The 21,372-nt window shown below is 45.7% G+C and overlaps 1 protein-coding gene across 1 annotated transcript in view; it reads left to right on the forward strand.

Annotated features, from left to right (window-relative positions):
• The window catches only part of LACTBL1 (lactamase beta like 1), a 35,206-nt gene that overhangs the window by 3,945 nt on the left and 9,889 nt on the right, over positions 1–21,372 (forward strand). The window contains exons 3-6 of the mRNA XM_074975423.1: positions 6,996–7,140; positions 8,863–8,972; positions 14,816–14,973; positions 20,843–21,090. Coding sequence (XP_074831524.1) covers positions 6,996–7,140; positions 8,863–8,972; positions 14,816–14,973; positions 20,843–21,090 — 661 coding nt within the window. The remainder of the gene's footprint in view (positions 1–6,995; positions 7,141–8,862; positions 8,973–14,815; positions 14,974–20,842; positions 21,091–21,372) is intronic.

Consider the following 21,372-nt stretch of genomic DNA (forward strand, 5'->3'; position numbering starts at 1 on the left):
GCCTCTGCTGCTTAGCCAAAGGCCTTAGCCTAAGCACAGGGCCTCAGACTGTCACAGTAAGAGAAGGCCCTTACACCAGCAGACAGTGATTTTGATTCTTTCTTTTATACTTCTAGAACTAGCCAAGTGATAAGAATACCCCTAAATTCTTAAAGTACAGGCCTTTACAGACAGGCCTGAATATCTATATCCTAACACTCCACCCCTTTTTTTTCCTTTTTCTTTTGGGATCCTCCTGCCCAGGTATCCCTGGAAAAGCATAGGACATATGGCGACACATTTCCTGATGGGGCCAGGCATCAAGGTGGAAGGTGTCGATGCTCCATCTGTCCCACTGCCCCTTGTGTAGTACAGTGCCCTGCACCTTCTCTCGTACGGGCATACCACACCTATTCCAATTAGTGTTCCAGACTTCCCATTAGAGTGGGCCTGAGAAGGTTGGGTCCGGGTTGTCTAGCACACTGCAGGGTTTGGAGGGCTTACTACATTACTTATAGGTTATCTCCCTATGCAACATAACACAAGTACAGTTAACAATACAAAATCCACAGCAACACTGAGTCCTGACCACTGAAGTATGGTCCAACATTCGAGACACCCCCAAAACACTGCCTCTCCTCCTTCGACAGGGTCACGATCTGATGTGTCCAGTTGCTGGCAGTTGCAACAAGCTGCCCCTGCAGGTTTTGCTTGCTTTTGTCCATATCATAAGTCCATTGAATGTTCACAGAGAAATGGGATATTGTCCAAACCAGCTTGACCACTTGGTGTGGAATCAGGCAGTATGCCCTGGTTTGATTATTCACAGCAATAAGATTCAAGATCCATTTGTGCACCAAAGTCCAGATAGCAGCATATAGATGGGTGTAGTTTGGTTATGGGCTGGTGTAATTGTGCCCACAGTAATATGTACATTCCCAGCAAAACACCTTATACACAGTACACCCAATTGTCCACCCCTTGCATAGGCTCCTCTATAGTCACAGGAGAGGGGCACATCCAAACATCTTCTATTGATTTACACTATTTTACACACCCCTCCATTGATTCCCAGTGAGCTCCTCCCCTTCTCATTAGTTCCATAGGGCTTTTCCAGGTACCACGGTAGCTATTACACAGATGCTTGCCTCCTAGGTGAGCATTTTGCATTCCCATACACATCTTCCCACCAAGGTCAGCCTTTTGAAGCCATCCCCCACCCATGTCATGAGATTTTCTGTTCATTGAAACACAGCAATGCTAGCAACAAGACAAACACCACAGACAAACACAAAACACAGATCCATGGTATTCTGGGTTATTTTTCCCGCTGGCGCCAGCTTGCTTGTAGAGTGTCTGAAAAACAAAAGAAACAATTTCCACCCCCCTGGTGGGGACAGATTATTGCTTAATAATAATACCACTTTCTTTTACCAATTTCCTTGCTAATTGCAGGAAAAACAGAAGAATTACCTCCAGGCTGTCCTTATTTTGTTCTATAGTCAGGCTAGTGAATTACCCCACTCACTGGTCATTTATGAAATTCATGAGGTGGTGTACCTCAGTTTCCCCTCTTGTACAACAGACCAAGTTTGCAATAGTTTCTCTGCTGTACCAAGCTTTAAGTTTATTCTCAGGTAATAGCTGAGACACAGCTTCAGATTCTAGCACTGTACACACACACACACACACACATACACACACCCCCCTTAAGGTTAACCTGTCCCCCTTATTTTCAGGCTTGACTTGTTTTTTTCACCTCCCTTTCCTGGAGGGCCTTAATCTGAGTCTTCTAGTAGCCTGTTTGCTGACCAGATGTATTCATTATTTGCAGCTCCTTTGTGCCCATCAGCTAGGTAATTTGCATTTACACACAGAGGCTTACTAGCTTGCTTTTGGATCCAAAGCTGTTAGCAGTTTAGAGAGTGTCTTAAGAGGGAAACATTCCACTTCCACTAGAGTTCTGAATACTTTCCACTTTCATCTCCTGCTCCAAAACACACAGATCTGAAAAAGAAAGCACAACCTATTGTGGCTCCTTTTGGAGCCCTATTAGGATTTTAATAAAGTACCATGTTTTATTTGCATTTCTTTTACCCCTTCTCCAATACACACTGCACACATCCTGGGAAAATGCAAATTCCTTCCATATAGTTTAACCTCCATAACATCATATTAGCCAAATTAATTTTACACAAGGTGTAACTGCCTCCCCCATGCCCAGAGTTTTCATGCACACCCACCAAAGCAACAATCTGATCTCCCAGAGCCACCCCAAGGCTCAGTGTTCCCTTCATTCCTCCCCTTTTCCTTTTACCACACAAAATTCTCTTTTGCCTCACATCCCTTGCACTGTGATTACTCTTTTACACAACTGTACCCCAATTACACTTCCATCTTGTACAACTAGACACAAACAGGGGCAGCCAAGTTAAGTTCCAATAGAAACCCCTTCCATCCTTTAGTGATTTTGATTACATTACCCCAAAGTCAAATCATTTGGATCAGATTCTCTCTCCACCTGCTGCCTGCAGCAGTCCCCTATAGACCATTTCTGTGGGAAAAGGGCCCATTTCCCCCCAGAATAGCTGTAAAGGCTTCTGGGGACAGAAGCGTAGTGGTGGTAGCAGCCACTCGACCTGACCCCCTTGGATAATTTAATTACCAAGCTTCCATCCAATGTGACTGCACAGAGTTGCACATACAGTTACATTTATATAACTGGGTTTTATCATTAAACAAGAACTTCCTTCTTGACATCTCACATAAGTATCCAAAGTACCCTCCATTAAAACTTCAGAAAAACAAAAGAGTGTGGAAAGGCAGGTTGCACTTTGAAACTTTTTTTTTTTTCCCTTTCTCTCCACTCCTCCAGGACCAAGTCCCAGCTCCAGTCTCTAAAGGTGGTCTGTTAACTCTGCTTTTGACTATAAACCCTTTTGTGCCAAATCATCTTTCACTACCCCTAACTAATTTACAACCCTTCAGCAGCCCTTGCTGAAGCAGCACCAAACTTGAAAGATTACTGGCAACTCCCCATAATGCTGCCCTTACTTCAAACCTCTCACAAGCAGACTGAAGTGCCTCCTTTCCCTGGAAGGCATTCAGTCCCCATGGGCAGGGACCTTCTTCCACTACCCATATACCAAGGAGGGTGGGCTCCTCAGCCACCCCCCATACCTCTGAGTCCCCTAACACTTCCTCCATTTCCTTTTTAATCTCATCCCAGGTTGACCCCTGCACCTGGTATGGGTCCTGGTTCTTCCTTATCCATTTATCCAAAAAATCCTTTACCCTGGCTTGCCAGAACCCGCAACTACCATCACGAGAGTTCGCGATACCCCCTCCAAGCAGCTGCGCGGACTGTTGGGGAGGGGGACTTACAGGCTGCCACTCATCTATCCGATGCGATGCATCCGAGTCACGGCACCAAGATGTTAGGGGGCTTATTCCTTCACCCACTTACTTCCCTGGTTCTTCTCGCATGAACAGAGAGCAACAATACCCGAAGTCCAAAGGTGCAAACAATTCGATGTTTATTGGGGTGAACTTCCAGCAAGCATGATTCCAGTTGCCTTCCTTAGTATCCTCCTTCCCAGCTCTGACACCACAGAGCCTTACACCTGTGTCCCTGTTCCCATTTCTCCCTTTAGCCAAACAGGATTCCAGTTTCCTTACTCCCATTCCCTGTTCCCATTTCCCCCTTTAGCAAAACATGGTTCCAATTTCTCCACCCCCATACCCTGTTCCCATCTCTCCCTCACACACACCCACCCCCTCCCACCAAGGTCCCCCCACTTCCTCATTGACTACAGATTATATAGTAAAACTTGAGTTCGGCTTAGCTATACCTTAACCAATCATTTTGCTGAAATTTAACTAACCAATCCTAACATATTGTAACATGATTATGTAACCAATTATATCCCACCACCTTAATTAGTTTACACCCAGCAAAATTAATTATACAGCAGACAGGAACAATCACAGAACCAGACAGAGATTATACAGACAAACAATAGCAAAGTGGGAACTATAATGACAAAACAATACAGAAGTGAGGATTTCACATCCCAGTATTGATAAGTGAGTTCTTGCCAGACAGGATGCTGTTTCCTTTTACATTTTCTAGGCACTTCCCTTTCTCTGGAGGTGATAGGCATTATCAGGACAGGATTGTATTCAGGACAGGATTGTATTCCTAACAGCCCAATAGCACCTTATTTCAATGTGACTAGTTTGGAATGTGAGGATGTGACCGGTCGCTTCCTAGCTTATGGCTGCCTCTGCTGCTTAGCCAAAGGCCTTAGCCTAAGCACAGGGCCTCAGACTGTCACAGTAAGAGAAGGCCCTTACACCAGCAGACAGTGATTTTGATTCTTTCTTTTATACTTCTAGAACTAGCCAAGTGATAAGAATACCCCTAAATTCTTAAAGTACAGGCCTTTACAGACAGGCCTGAATATCTATATCCTAACATCAGCTAGCCTGGATCGGATACATCCAGCATATTTTGTGCTTCCTGGCAATGGCCTGTGTGACTGAGACATCATCTGAGGATGGTACTGACGGGAGCTGTGAATCATGTTGGGCCTTAATAACTTGTGATAAGGTCTGTCACCAGCTAAGTGACACACAGAAGTGTGAGTGTTAATTCACTGGGAGAGACACAGGGAAATATTACACTGATTGGTGTAAGAGAAGGGTTTAATAGAGGGTGACTTATCTGAACCTCTCCCCAAACTTTGGGGGCTCAGAGAAAATGGGACATGGATCAAATCACCCTGGAGGTCTCCTCTCCCACTTGGGACAGGAATTGTATGGAATCTCTCTCTGTTGCTGAATAAGAAGAGACAGGTAGAAGAGTGTATTTCCCCACAGACTGGGTTGGGAGTTATTTGTGGGTAATTCATTTCCTGTAAATCCCATGGAGAATGAATAGCTCTGTGCAGTCAGTCAGATTTAAGCGCTCAGCACCCCAGTGAATGGCGAGAGATGTCCCATTCGTGTTACTATGTAAGTGCCATTTGTCTCTGGGTTTGGAGAGCAGGACATAGTCGCTGGTGCTGCAGTGGGACTGGTGTGTGAAGAGATGGGACTGGGGGTGCAGGGCGCTTGCCTGCCAGGGGAGGTGAACGAAGGTGGCATCAGGTGAGAAAGGTTTGGGCGCCCTTCCCTTTTGGATCAATGTCTAGTGGGCTGGGAAAGTCCGAAGTGCATGAAGTGAGCAGATTGGGGATTACCTCCTCCCCCAGAGATTAAACCAAGAAAATCCCATTTCACTCTGACGTCAGGGCTCTGGGAGTCACCGGCAGCAACGGGGTGGGGGAAGAAGCTAGGAGGAGACAGTCTGGGCAGGAAGCATCAGTGAAAAGGCAGTTTTACCATGTGGGAGCTAAAAATGAAAAGTGAGGGCTCTGGTCTGCACTCTCAGCTCCTACAGCAGGAACATGGCATCTCCTTGCAGCTCTAAGGAGCAGCTCTCCAGCATGGACTAACAGATGGGTAAGAGTGAGCTTTGTCACTCAGGACTGGGGCGGGGGCAGTGTGACCCTAGCAATAGACCTGGCTGATAGCAGCTTAGGGTCTGATCAATTCCTTCCACCTATGTGAGCCTTTGCTCCTGTCAGCTAGGGCACAGTATGTTTCTGTGTAGCTTGGGGCTTCACTGTCTCTCTCTGAGCTGAGCAATGTGGCCCTGGCTTCTCTTTTCTCCTTCTCCTGTATCTATTTATCCTCTTTCCATCACCGTCTTCTCTTGCTCTTTCAGACCAGGCCATCTGGACTGGATGGACTTTGTCCTTCCTCTGTATGTCATTCTCCCTCCTCACCCCTTCCTGCCCCCCTCTTACCCTCTCTCCTCCTCCCCCCCTCCCCTGCCCCCTGCTGCCTCCATCAGACAGATGACTTGACATCACCCTTCCTGGTGCATGCTGGTTCCCCTTGCCCCCCTTCCTGTGGGAAACTAGGTCTGTGACAGATCCAGGATGGGGTCCTTTTCTGGTACATGCTGCTTTCCTTAGTGTTGATGGGTGTTCCCTGGCAGGTGAGAGCTGTCCTTGCTCAGGCAGCTGGAGCGTGGAGAATGCAAGTGTTCTGGCTGTCAGCTCTTTGGTCCATCCAGCATGCACCAGGATGGGTGATGTCAGGACTCATGGCTGATAGAGGCAGCGAGAAGGGACAAGGGCTGTTACCTTCCCACTTAGGGATGGAAGAGCCCAGAGTACTATGCAGCTTCAAAACTTGCTGTGGAAATGTTTGAAATAGACCAAAAGGTTTCACAAAATATTTGTAACAAACATCTGTTCACATTCAGAAAGTGCCCTGTAAGCTTAGGAGGGGGGAAAGGGGCTAAGTGCTGATGGGATCTGGGTTCCCCTTCAGGATCCTCAGTCACACAGGCCAGAGCATGAGAAAGGTACCTGCAAGTCTGACCGTGGCTTTCTTAGTTCCCTTGTTACATGAGAAAGAGCCCATGCACCAATGGGTTTGGAAGAAATCCTGAATCGGCCATCCTAGATTCCAGTCCTGGAGAGCAGACCAGGCTACAGTATAGTCCCCGGGGAGTGGCTCAGTCTAACCTGATTAAAGATAAGTGAGATGCAGACAATTTAATGCAACTTTTTGTGTGTGTGCATCTTGCATGCAAATGACATCGCACACAACATGACTCAGACTGAAGATGTGATGGGGATGCTGGGAATGAGCCATGATTATTCTGTACCGAATAGGCCATGATTTAATAGCATGAGCTCGCCTACTGAAACCCAAACCAGTTTTTAAGCAACTTCCAGCACCAGCTGCATCAATGGTGGCATAGATTATTCACAGAATTTTGTGGCATTTCAGCTGGACACATTATAAGCTGTCTATTAATGCTACAGTGATTGCACCAGGAACTCATGTCCTTGTCTGCAGATCATGTACATACCTAATTTATAAGCATGGGAGGCAGTTCCTCTCTCTCTGTGTCCTATAAACAGTACCACTGAAACCCCCATGTCTCTTCTTTGCAGCAGGCCTCCAGAGGGCGGAGTCTCCTTAGGCTCTTGATGATGGAAGTGAAGTGGATCCACGTGGCACTAATCTTCTTTTCCCTGCTCTCTGTGACCATGATGGGCTGCTTCCTGTGGCAGTACAGCCTCCCCAAGGAGGAGCCTGGTGAGTATCCAGCAGTCAGCCTGCACACAGTGGGTCTCAGAACCCAGAGCCCAATGCTATTGAAATCAAGAGGTGGTTGTTTGAATAAACTCTGCAGGGTTGAGCACCACAGTTAATTGGTTGGACGCTGCAGGGGAAGTAGTAGATACGGCTCTCCCTCCCGCCCTGTGCACTCAGAGCCTCTATTTCATTACACACAACCTAATTATTTGCCCAGTGGGTTCAGTGAGATGGAAGGGTCTAACAGGTGTGAAAGAGATTCCAAATGAAAAACAAAGAAAACCTGTCAGTGATGATAAGAAGGGGTTGCCTCAGGAAGTCAGGGTCTACACTCAGAAGCAAAGTCAGGGGTGGTGAGTAAGGTGGGGCATGATAAGCCCTCCTAAGCGTAGCTGGATTCCCTTCTACCTGCTAAAACCATGCTGGAGTAATTTACATCCTAAGGAGGGAGTCAGAAGGTGCATGTTAAAGCTGTGGGTGGCTACTTTAATGTACACCTGCGTACCCCCTCCTGCTAGCAGCGTTACTTGCTACTCTTCTCTCCTGGCCCCTTGCCATATGGGTCATGCCAGCTTAGACCCCATAGATTCACTTCGACTGTCTCACACTCAGTTATTGCAAACTCAGTGGGACAGATTCAGAGGCAGCATGTGCAGGGATGTAATTCATACACTGGTAAGTGGATGTAAGGCTAAGAGAGCCCAGAGAGTTACAGAGACACTTTGAAGGGGTCAGAAGAAGGCATTACACCAACATAGACTCCTTCTAAACTCACTTGGACTCACCGCTGAGTCTGGATCTCACTTTCTTCTTATGGGGCTGCACTGGTCAGAATCTGCCTGGGGTTTCACGGTCATTGGTCCACAATGGTCTCAGCCCAAAGGTTCTGCAGTGACATTTCTCCTCTGCTACACAGCACCACAACATGGAACATACCCACCCCAAAGGGGTAAAAGAAGGGGAAATCACAGGCATTTTCTTTATAATGTATAGAGCTGGGGAGCTGTGCTTCAGAAGCTCACTGGAATCTGATGGGCAAATATTGGCCCCAGGTAGGAGAGTTCCCATTTTCCTTAGGAAATAAGAGTTCTTCATTTGCACCAAAAATTTAAAATGAGGAAGAAAATTATTGGGCCCCTGATTTCTCCCTGGCATGGCAGATGGTCAGCTGTTTCTGTGGGTGGCCCCATGTGTCCAGTGTGCTCTGGTTTGGAGCTGGTTTGTTTCCTTAGGTGTCCAGGTCACTTTCAGGCAGTATTCACAATATTTACTGGAAAAGCTTATTTCCGTTTGCTGCTTCTTTCCCTCCCTGTGGAGTCACAGTGCCCAATTGATGCTCATGGGGAGACTTTGGGACACAACTTGGTCCTACTGAACTCAACAGCAAAACTCCTACTAACTTCAGGAGGACCAGGATTGAGCCCTGTGTCAACTATGCTCTCTCTGCCAGCCCACTGTCACTAGTACACTCAGTCAAGGATTTCCCTCATGTACTCAGTACCTCGCTGGGGTAGATTTGAAAGTGCACCAACAACATGTCGTGCTGAAATTCTGTGTGAGTTGTAGGTCTGTCAGCCCCCTCCTTTGCTTTACATAAGGCCTCTTCAGGCTCTGTAAGGTCAGTGGCCTCATCCGCACTTCTTCATTCTGTGTAATCTTCTATGTAAAACATGTCAGCAAACCCATCTGCTCAACCAGCCTCCTCTCTGGAACTGTTTCCAGGCCCATCTGCAATGGAGGTGAGATCAGAAGCTATTCAGATGTGTCCCCGCTATCCAGAACCTGTACCACTGGACCACCCAATCCCAATCCTGAAGGATGCGCTGGAGAAGGTCTGTGGGAATGGCATGGATGGGGGTGTATATGTCTTAACCTCAGTGACCTGTAGGTGTAGGGAAGAGAGTCTAGGAATGTAGGAAGGAAGAGATCTGGGTTCTTCAGTCTCCTTCACTCTCCAGTGTCATATTAGGACAGGTGACTGTCTCAAGTGTATCCAGGACCAGCTGAACTCTAAGCCCTCCCATAGTCTTGGTTATCCTCTTGATAACACAGTAACAACAACATCCAGTTTGAAGAGCACAACTCCACACTTCCCTTCCTGTGGCCTGACTCCTTCACAGGAAAATTTGAGTGTCTCTCTGTGACTTCAGTGGGAAGCACTTGTATATGTGGAAAGGTGAGCAGGGCTCTGGGAAAGAAGAGGCAAACTACCAGAAGCTTCTGGAGATTAGTGTGCCCCTCTGACGTAATTCTTATTCCTAATTACATGGATATATAAACAGAGGAGTTAAACAGTTAAACAGAGGAGTTACACTTCATGTTCTTAAAATCACCATCTAGCAGGTGTGTTTCCAGTGGGGTCCTGCATGGATCGGTTCTTGGCCCTACACTATTTAACATTTTTATCAATTACCTGGAAGAAAACATAATCATCATTGATAAAGTGTGCAGATGATACAAAAATTGAGGGGAGTGGTAAATAATAAAGAGGACAGATTACTGATTCAGAGTGATCCAGATCTCTTGGTAAACCGGTTGCAAGCAAACTATGTGCAAGTTAATATGGGTGAATATAAATGTATGCATCTAGGGACAAAGAATGCAGGCCATACTTATAGGATGGGGGACTCTATCCTGGGAAGAATTGAGAGTTTATATTCACTAAGAGATGGGGTTTAGGAAAACATTCCCCCAATGGGATAGATTGTTATAGATTGTCTATAATTGCCTGTGTGATGATGGCAGACCAGGTGCCAGCTCATTCCAAGGCCCCAGGCCACACTGAACAGTTACAGATTCATAGCTGGGAAACCAGTCTGGCTTATCCGTGTGTTAGTATTATCAGACTAGATATTAGATGTTAAGTTGATAAGAATGTGCTTAGTGTTTAGACTTTATAAAATGCCTGCAGGATGCTGTGTGTATTGATCTCACTTACAACCTCCATAGCCCATGGTATAAAGGTATATTGAGTGTTTGCATTGTAAACCTCTGTATTTGTGTAACTCACCAAACAATAAAGAAGCATTAATTAAGGTAAAGTGCTGACCCTGCATACAAGATGGCCTATTGAAGGCAAATGAGGTGATGTGTAGCATCAAAGGACAGAGACCCTGTTGATGGCATTCCTAACTCCCTCCAGGAAGGAGAGATCTACAATTTATCCCATCATTTGGGACCCTTGAATGGAGGGGTTTAAAGTCCCTGACAAGGAAAATCTGTTTCATCCTGTCTGGACTCTGAGAGGCGAAGATTACTAAACATAAGCAAAAGAGATCTCCATGCTGCTGGCATGGGTTATCCCTGAAAGATATTTGACTTGACAGATTACTACAATGCTGTCACCTTTGGAATAACAGTCTGAACTCATTTGTGTCTATATGCTTGCTTGCTTGAACCCCTAAATAACTCTCTTATTTCTTTTTCGCAGTTAATACATGTTTAGTTAGTTTATTACAGGATTGGCTAAAAGTGTTCTCTTTGATGTAAGATTTAAGATGCAAATTGACCTGGGGTAAGAGACTGGTCTCTTGGGACTGGAAGCAACCTGAATATTTTGTGATTTTTTGTAAGTGACCATTTATAGAATCATAGAATCATAGAATATCAGGGTTGGAAGGGACCTCAGGAGGTCATCTAGTCCAACCCCCTGCTCAAAGCAGGACCAGTCGCCTACTAAATCATCCCAGCCAGGGCTTTGTTAAGCCTGACCTTAAAAAACTTCTAAGGAAGGAGATTCCACCACCTCCCTAGGTAACGCATTCCAGTGCTTCACCACCCTCCTAGTGAAAACGTTTTTCCTAATCTCCAACCTAAACCTCCCCCACTGCAACTTGAGACCATTAGTCCTCGTTCTGCCATCTGCTACCACTGAGAACAGTCTAGATCCATCCTCTTTGGAACCCCCTTTCAGGTAGTTGAAAGCAGCTATCAAATCCCCCCTCATTCTTCTCTTCCGCAGACTAAACAATCCCAGTTCCCTCAGCCTCTCCTCATAAGCCATGTGTTCCAGTCCCCTAATCATTTTTGTTGCCCTCTGATGGACATTTTCCAATTTTTCCACATCCTTCTTGTAGTGTGGGGCCCAAAACTGGACACAGTACTCCAGATGAGGCCTCACTAACGTTGAATAGAGGGGAATGATCACGTCCCTCGATCTGCCGGCAGTGCTCCTACATATACAGCCCAAAATGCCATTGGCCTTCTTGGCAACAAGGGCACACTGTTGACTCATATCCAGCTTCTCGTCCACTGTAACCCCTAGGTCCTTTTCTGCAGAACTGCTGCCTAGCCATTTGGTCCCTAGTCTGTAGCGGTGCATGGGATTCTTCCGTCCTAAGCGCAGGACTCTGCACTCGTCCTTGTTGAACCTCACATAGTCCAACTTGCCTGGCTGGCAAGATACACTGGAGTGTCCAAGGGGACTGTCTGTGACTCCATTGTAAGACTATGGTAGTACTTTGGGAGCTCACATTTGTTACTGGGTTGGTGAAATCTAATTCTAGAACATACCAGCAGTTTGGGATGTCCGCCCTGGTTTTTGACAGTCTGCTCTGAGGTTGGCAGTCTTGGTCATGAGCCACTCCAGACAGCGTGCCAGCCCATTACTGGAATTCTTGCACCTTCCTGTGTAGAATCTAGTATTGGCCAACATCAGAGAAAGGATATTGAACTGGATGGCCTACTGGTCTGACTGCGCATGGCAATTCTTATATTCCCTTGAGCTCTTTATTGGGTTGGACATGGCTACATGGATACCTCTCAGCATTCCTTGCAGAAACTAAATGTAGGGTTGTATTTGGCCAATGGTCTTCCACACTCTGCTCCCTTGGGGTGCTGATGTGCCCATCAAGGCCATATGGGGCTATCATGGGGTAAAAGTCAGGTCTCCAGGGAAGCTGATCTCCCCACTGAAGTTGCACAGCTGCCAAGTGTCAGGCATTTCATAGGGTTTTTCACCAGCTCTAGTAATGAGTATGGGGGAGGGGTTTGAGTGAGTGCAGGGGAAAGAGTTTGGGGTGAGCATGGGAGGGGGGTGTGGGCTGAACACTGTCCTGTGTGATGGGTTTGGGAGTGAGCACTGTCCTGTGTGATGGAGGCTTTTATCCGTAATGATTCCAAGTCCTTTACAAAGCCATTGTATGCAAGAGTCCATCACTGAGAATCACTTCCCTGAGGACTGCGGTAGCTTCTAACACTGCTCAAGCATGTGCACAGTGGAGCAGAGAAAATCTGGTCAATCCAATTGATTCTGCAAGTAAAAAAGAGATTCCAGATTGGAATTTGAACAAGACACCGGGACTGATCTGCTTGATGTTGTAAAAGTGCCATGGAATCTTCTAATATCCACAAATGGTCAGGACCTTGGCTTTATGCATCTTCCACCCTAAGATATTAGTGTGAGGACTCACATTTCATAGAATCATAGAACCATAGGGTTAGAAGGGACTGCAAGGCCCATCTAGTCTAACCCCCTGCCAAGTTACAGATTTATTATATCTCAACCATCCAAGGCAGGTAACTATCCAGACTCCTTTTGAAAGCCTACAGTGAAGGAGCTTCCACGACTTCCTGACTCCCAAGGCAGTCTGTTCCATTGTCGTACTGTTCTGACAGTTAGGAAGTTTTTCTCACAGGTATTGAGTTTTATTTTTCCCAGTGGGTGCTCCACCCCTGCTCTGCCCTGAGGCTCCGCCCCCTCCCCCAAGGGTCTCTGCCCTCCTGTAAGTGCCTCCCACCAGTGTCTGAACAGCTGATTGGCAGCCCCCACCGAACAGTTGCGGCTGGTGGGTGCTGAGCACTCCTTATTTTTTTCTGTGCGGACTTGAGCCCCAGATCACCCATGGAGTCAGCACCTCTGGTTTTTCCTGAGGTTTTAATTTAAATCTGCCATGCTATATTTTGAATCCATTGCCTCTTTTTATAACAGCCTTTTAAGCATTTGAAGAGCATTAATCATATCCCCCCATAATCTCCTATTTTCCAAAGTAAACAAACCCAGTTCCTGTGGTTTGCATTTCATCCCTTTGATCATCTTTGTCACTCGCCTCTGGATCTTTTCCACTTTCTCTACATCCTCTCTATATGTTGGTGACCAAAACTGCATACAGTACTCCATCTGAGGCCTACCCAGCACCGAGTAGAGCGATACTGTTACCTCCCATGACTTGCATGCTATGCCTCTCTTAATGCAACTTAAAATTGCTTTTGCTTTTTTTGCAACAGCATTGCATTGCTGACTCATGTTGAGGTTGTGATCCACCTCAACTCCCAGATCCGTCTCAGCACTGCTGCTGCCAAGCCAGTTATCCCCTATTTTGTATTTGTGCATTTGGTTTTTCTTCCCTAAGTGTAGCACCTCACATTTATCTTTGTTGAATTTCATTTTGTTGTCTATAGCCCAGTTCTACAATTTATCAAGATCCCTCTGAATTTTAGCTCTGTCCTCCAAAGTGTTGGCAACCCCCTCAGTTTTTTGTCATCTTCAAATTTGATCAGTGTGCTCTGTATACCTACATTCAGGTCATTAACAAAGATGTTAAACAACACTGGACCCAGAACACCTGCCTGTGGAACCCCATTTGAGACCTCCCTCCAATCTGAAATCATTCCATTAATAGTTACTCTTTGTTTGCAGTTCCTTAATCAATTATATATCAATTTAATGGTCGTTCTTCTGAGCCCGCATTTCTCCAGCTGGCTTATTTGAATATCATGTGGGACTGTGTCAAAAGCCTTGCTGAAGTCCAGGTATATTATGTCCACCGCATTTCCCCCATCCACCAAATCAGTTACCCTGCCAATGAAGCTGATGTGGCATGATTTGTTCTTGGTAAATCCAGGCTGGCTGCTAGTGCCTGCCTGCTCACCCCTTCATCCTCCAGGTATTCGCAAATTGAATGTTTGAGACATTGCTCTCGTAGCTTCCCAGGTATCAGCGTCAGGCTGACTGGTCTGTAGTTCCTGGCTCCTCCTTTCCCCCTTTTAAAGATGGGTGCTATGCTAGCCCTTCGCCGGTCTTCTGGGACCTCTCCTGTCATCCATGAGTTTGTAAATATTATTGCCAGTGGCTCCGAGATTTCTTCAGCTAATTCCTTCGGTATCCTTGGATGAATAGCATCAGACCTCGCTCACTTGAATTCATTCAAATTGGTCAGAAGATCTCTGACATGTTCTTTACTTATCCCAGTCTGCATCCCTTCCCCTTTATTGTCTATGGTATGTGAGAAGACTGCACATCTGGGTTTCGTACATTTCCTATTAAGTGCTTTGAGATGTACTGGTGAAAAGTGCTATATAATAACTAGGTATTATTATGGGAATTTTATCTTTGTTTAAATAACAAGGTTTGCAGATACTCAGATGATGGGAACCAAGTAATAATCAGTAAGCAAGGGTACAGAGTAGAGATGTAGAACCATAGAAAAACATTAAAAAAATGATGGGACAGTCAAAAGCAAAGATTTTGTGAAAAATTCAATTTTCAGAGACGGATCATTGATTAAAAATGCTTTGCTTTAAATATTTGACTTGTCTTAGTACAGAGCTGTTTGCTCACCAGTAGATAAACGTAATTATCCCTGTTCACTGTGAATGCATTGTTGTATTGATTCATTCCTTTGTCCTACTCTGTGCTTGCCTTTAAACTCCTCACCACTTTCTAATCTTCTCCTAGGTGGACATGCTTCTGCGCCACAAAATCCATAGCCCAGGCCTCCCTGCCATGTCTGCCATTGTTATCTACAATGACACTGTGCTCTGGACAGGCAACTTTGGGAAGAAGAATGGCTCTGACCCCTTCTCAGCGATGCCCAATGAGTACACCATTTACAGGTGGGGTTTACAAGTTAATACAGCAGGAATTGGGTATGATTTAGCTATTGGGTTAGTGGAAAATTACTGTCACCATGCCCCGACAGACAGCAAGTGGGAGGGATGTATGCACTGCATATCAATTCAATTACATAAATACATTCTGAAATCTTAAAAAAACCCTACTTCTTCCAAATGTGGGGCAATAAAAATGGAACAGCCATCACAGATCCTCCCTTTAATGTGTGCCAGGTGCAGTTACAATGCAACAGTCTTGTTTGCAATGTTGTTGTAGGCATGTTGGTCCCAGGACATGAGAGAGACAAGGTAGGTGAGGAAATATCTTTTATTGGACCAACCTCTGTTGGTGGAACGGACAACCTTTTGAGAGTCACAGAGCTCTTCCTCAGGTCTGGAAACAGTAATCAGAGTGTCTGAGCTAAATACAGGGTGGCACAGATCGTTAAGCATAAGGGTTTCCCACATGCTGTAGGAGACCATTTAAAAGAGCATTTCCTGCTGATGAAGCACTGTCCAAACCAGTGCTTCTCATTGTTAAAACTTTTGTCGTTCGGGGGTTTTTTCCCCTGCACCCCTGAGCAACAAAAGTTTTAACGATGAAAGTGAAGTGTAGACATAGCCTAAAATGAAGAGATTGTGGGGGAAGGTTGGAGCAAACAGCTAATCAACACAGGACAGTGGTAGTCCAGCCTAAATTGGAGAAAGTTCTCCAAAAGGCTCCTCTCTGTAGTAAAAAGAAAAGGAGTACTTGTGGCACCTTAGAGACTAACCAATTTATTTGAGCATGAGCTTTCGTGAGCTACAGCTCACTTCATCGGATGCATACTGTGGAAGTCCATGTGAAGGGGAGGCACCACCTGGTTCCTAGTATCCCCAGATTGTGAGGGGTCTCCCCTGCACAACTCTGGGTCTAGCGGGTTTTGAGGGGAGGGGTGCCCCCAGCTGGGCCCCATTTTACCACACCACCCCCAGTGCTGCAGACTCTATAGTTAAGGCTAGACAACAGCTTCTATTATCTTCCCATCTTAAACACGCTCTCAGCTTACTGAAGCATTTACCATTTGGGATGAAACTTTCAAGGCTTGGTTTCTGCATGCAGGTGGATTTAATTTTATTTTTTAGAGTTTGGGCAACGTCAGCTGTTTCTGAGTTCCATCAGAGTGAAAAGAAATATTTTTTCCACTGCAGAAAAACCTAATCACCATTTTCTGTGCAGCACTAGAGCAAGTTATCTAATGCTTGAAACTTGGCCTGTGCATAATCCATACTGAGGGGTAATGCTTTTGCTGACTTGGGGGAAAATGGGGTTCATTTAGCAAAGTAATAAGTCCTGTATTTGGGAAATGTATCCTGAGCATGCTCAGTAGATGAAGCCAGTATGGACATACTCCTTCCCCCAGTGAAGTCAATGAAAAGTTAGTTGTTCTCTTAAATGTGAGAGAATATGTCCTAGATGAGACCCTTCAAAAGAGATGCCCTACACATGCGCATGAAGCAGGGTTTCATATCGTCTTTGCTAAATTTAAATATTTATAACTTTAAATCTATTGAACTGATTTTCCTCAAACTTGATTTTTTGGTTATCTCATTAAAACTTAAAGGTCAAGCTAAGTCTGATGAAAATCCCTAGTAATTTTAAAGTTATGAACATTTAAAATCAGTTTGTTGAAACTTTTGCCTTTGTTTTTTGAGCCATTCAAAGCTGCAGCAATTCAGAGCACCCTGAGACTCTGCAGCTCTTCCGTTTTGGATTGAGCTAAACTGAATTAGGATGGTCCAGAAATCGCTGACTTAAAACAATGATATCCTCAAAATGACTAAATGTGGCTAGTCTTGTTAGTCAGTTTAGTGAAGTTATTCACATTTCAGTTAATCACACCTCTTAAAATGGGATGATCTAAACTGAAGTCAGCTTGAACCTATTCTGTCTTGAACCCTGCCCATCCTTGCCTGGCTGCTCAGTCTTACCATGAACCCATCTACCCTTACCCCTCCCTGTTTTTTGCAGTTTAAAATGCATTTCTACTCAGAATGTGACAATAACAACCTCTTATTCAGCAGCTTTGCTCCTGTGGGCCCAGTGGTGGAAGCCCCACTGACCCTGGTGAGCACACACAATTGCGAGTAACTCTATTGACTTCAATGTGGTTCTGTGCACAATCAGGTGCTCACCAACAAGAATAAACATTGCACATCTAGGTCCTATAAGTATCAGGTAATAATATACCCACTGCAGTGACAAAAAATACATTTTTACCTCTCTGTACTCTTTTTTTAGCATCACGACACAGCTCAAGGGCTCGGGTCCCACCAGCTGTGCAAACTTATTGAAGGCAAAGGGATGGGGAGAACAAGGGTCACAGGGGGCAGAATTTTGTCTGCAGAACCAATATCCCTGAGGATGATGCATGAGAAGGGAAGACTACAGCTTAATTCACAGGGATCATTTGCAGCACTAGAAGTTGGAAAATACGTCCTTTTACATGTAAACTGAGCATACTTGATCCTGAGTTGCTGAGATGTAATAAATAGGAGACCCACAATGCCATTTTTAGACAGCCACTTTTTCGAGTAGAACTATCCTTTAAACTGATCGGTTTAGTACTTTAGAGCAATGTATGTCACTTCAAGGCCTTTGATCCCTTCCAGTGGCAAACCACACATTTTGGGGAGGGCAGCAACGGAGCTGGAATGTGTGCATGGGGGGGGAGAGGCATATACTTCCTTCAGGATTTTTTAAAATGCACACATACAATACAAGGGCAAAATTGTATATAGTCCATGCACAGGTATGAAAAGGATTACTTAACCAGCACTATTTTGGCTTTAGTGATAACCTGCCCTGTATTTAAGGGGTGTCCTTGATCTGGCAAAGAGACGGCTAACAAAGAGTAGGTTTCAGAGTAGCAGCCGTGTTAGTCTGTATCAGCAAAAAGAAAAGGAGTACTTGTGCCACCTTAGAGACTAACCAATTTATTTGAGTTAGTCTCTAAGGTGCCACAAATACTCCTTTTCTTCTAACAAAGAGTAGAAATGGTTAATTTTTAGCATGGGAAAAGATTAACCATGAGGTACAGGAAGGTTCTATTCTGGGACCAGTGGTGTTTCATGTATTCATTAGTGGTCTGGAAAAAAGTGAGTAGTGAGGTGAGAAACTGTCCTGATTATTCAGGTTAAACTAGCCTAGAGAAGACTGTGAGGAGCTTCACAGGGAACTAATCAAGAATCAAGCTAGGTAAATAAGCAATATGACAGATAAAATTCAATGTTGATAAATACAAAGTTATGCACATTTAAGGGAAAATTTGAATTACTCATACACCTAGAGGCTCTAAATTAACTATCCCAACTCAAGAAGAAGACCTGGGCATAATTATGAAAAGCGGTGTTAAGATGTGTAAGATTAAAGGAAAACAGGTTGTTTTGCCATATTAGAAAATCCTCACAATTGTTTAGTTGAAAAGCGCTAGCACCTTCATGCTTCGAAGCAGGGACTTAACCTTAGGGAGATCTCCCTGCTGTTGCCATTAACATTCCCCCAAACTTGGCCCCAGGTATTAGTCTCCTAAAAATTGCAGTTTGCCCAAGCTCCACAGAGACTTAGCGTTTGGCAGCTAAACTAGCCGAAGATTCTGCCTGCACTGAGCATGCTCCAGCCATTCACAGCTCCTACATGTGCCATCCCCACAGAGCAGCTGAACATAGGGGCTGCAAGGGCTGAGCTGGACTTTCCTGCAATTTGGCCTCATCGCTGCCAGGGGCTGCTGTGGTTTGGTGCCTCTCCTGTGCTCTCCATGCTCCCCTGGTGGAACCCAAGCAGCAAGGAGAAAGAGGAAGCCTGGCTGTAGTTTAGGGTGGTGAGGAATGGGAGAAGGAGCCAGGGAGAACAGAAGAAAAGGGGATGTGAGTAGGAGCCAGGGCGGGGGGTTGGATAGGAGCAGAGGAGGGGGAGATAGGAGTCTGGGCAGGTATATAGGCATGGCTGGGGGGAGATACAAGCAGAGGGGAAGTGGCAGCAGCCAGGGGGAGGTAGATAGGAGCAAAGGAGGAGGGGGAGCATTGGAGAGGCAGTCAGGCAGGAGCAAGGCAGGAGCAGGGCACATGGGGGGCAGGGCACATGGGGGGCAGATAGTAACAGGCGGGGAAGGGGTGCAGGAGGCCGGATGGGGGCATAGATTGGAGAATAGTGGTAAGGGAGAAGAAGCTGAGGGGTGGAGGCGGGTAGGAGTAGAGGGGAAGAGGGACAGAAGCCAGGATTGGGGGATAGATAGGAGGACACGGGGGATGGAAACAGGCTGAGGGCACAGGGACAGAAGAGTCTATAATCGCTGGAGCCCACTTGTCTCCAGAACCTAGGCACTCAGCTACTACGGTGATGAGTCTGGTGTAGGATCCTGTACAGAATAGATCGAACCTTGGAACTGAACCTAGGTGCTGAGTTTCTACTTTCCTCTGCTGTCAACAAATAGCTGTGAAGGTGTGTGTCCAGACTCCCTCTCGTGGCACATGTACGTTGAGGAAAATAGCCCATCACTGTTAGCTCAAGTGACAGATATATGTGTGGTGGATCTAAAGGTTCCAGCCCTTCTGATGATCCAAGCTGGCGTTAATACTGTTTCACAGGATGGAAATTCTGTTTTTTCAGTTTGTTTTCTAAAATCCTAGGAAATTGCATTAAGGTTGCTCTAAAGTCAAGCACTCAAAAGTTAGGAAATACCAGAGTTAAGTTTCCATGCACAACTGTAATCTGACCCCCTTGTGCATATACATTTAGATAAAGACTTTAATTACATGATCACATGCTATTTCTTCCACAAGACCCCTGCCTATACATTGATATAAAGTTAAGACTGCAAAATTAAGCATTCAAAAATCAGATCTGAATGTCGAACACACAAACGTATTCTCTCCACATGTAGATACACATTATGTTACAGTTTTAATGAAATGAATACAATCTACCTTAAATATTCCTGAGTATCTCAAGAGCTGTAGAAAATACTGTAAAAATCTATTGTATTATTTGCAAACAATTCTATTATATTATTTCTATTGGATTATTTGATCCCATACGTAAAAGTTGTAGCATAATGCATATGGGCAACTGGGCCAGAGTTATATATGTTCAAGCTTAACTTTAATCTTTCCTGACTTTTGGTCCCTTATTGTTACATTAATGTAGATTATAAATTTAATAAAGCAACAGATAATCAGCTCCTTGAGCAATCCGATGTGCTGAGCATCCCTTAAATGCTGTCCCCTGTTTGGACTTGTTTAGAATAGCTGAGCTGTTCAGAGAATGTTTGGCATGACGTGGTAGCCTGAAAGGTCTTAGCCTCTAAGTTCCCTCTAAGCTTTGCAGCAGGCTATCAAGGGCTGGCCAGATGGGGAGGGGCGCCTCCCCCTCGGCCTTGGGCTGCTGCCATGAGAGAGGGCTGCGGGGAGTCCTCTCTCCCCGCCGCAGCCCTGGGGAAGCCTGCACCCCAAATCCCTCATCCCCGGCCCCATCACAGAGCCTTCACCCCCAGCCATAGTCCTCACCCCCTGGCACCCAACCCTCTGCCACAGCCCTAAGCCCCACCCCACACCCTGAACCCCTCAATCCGGGCCGCACCCCAGAGCCTTCACCCCCAGCCAGAATCCTCACCCCTGGCACCCCAACCCTCTGCCCCAACCCTGAGCCCCCTCCCACACTCTGAACCCCTTGGCCACACCCCTGCCACACATCACCTCCATATTGGTGCACATAACAAAATTCGCTCCACACACAGATGTAAAAAATTAGAGGGAACATTGCTTGGCCCAAGGACTAGTTAATGCTGGACTAGTAGCTGGTGGTGAAGCCATGTAACCATTTGTCCCATGACAGGATTGCCAGCATCTCCAAGATCTTCCCCACCATCATGCTCTACAAACTGTGGGAGGAAGGGAAGGTGACATCTCTGGATGATCCTTTGGAACGCTATGCCCAGAGCTTCATTATTAAAAATCCTCTGGGGCGACTCAAGGAATCTGAACAAAGATACACAGCAGATGGGCTGATCTTCCTGGAGAAGGGGTCACTGCCACTCAAGCCATCACCTGTTACACTGCGCAGGATGGCTAGTCAGCTCTCAGGTGAGAGAACCCCACTCCCAGTTCTTCAATCCTCACCAAATTCTCCAGCTTGACTCTGTGCATCAACATACCATTTAAAACAACAAAACTCCCTGTCCCCAGTGAGAACAGGACACAGCAATGCAAAAACCTCTGTCTGTTTGTCAGGCAGTGCAAACAGCCCCCTCCTGGTGTGAACCAGGCTTCTCCAGCTGCTCCAACAGGCGAGCCAAAAGAGAGCCTCTCTCCAGCCCAGCTACTTGAGTTGGTCCGTTGTCTGGGATATGCCTCCCACTGACTGAG

This window comes from Natator depressus, chromosome 18 (genome assembly GCF_965152275.1).
Source record: "Natator depressus isolate rNatDep1 chromosome 18, rNatDep2.hap1, whole genome shotgun sequence".
NCBI classification, from domain to species: Eukaryota; Metazoa; Chordata; order Testudines; family Cheloniidae; genus Natator; species Natator depressus.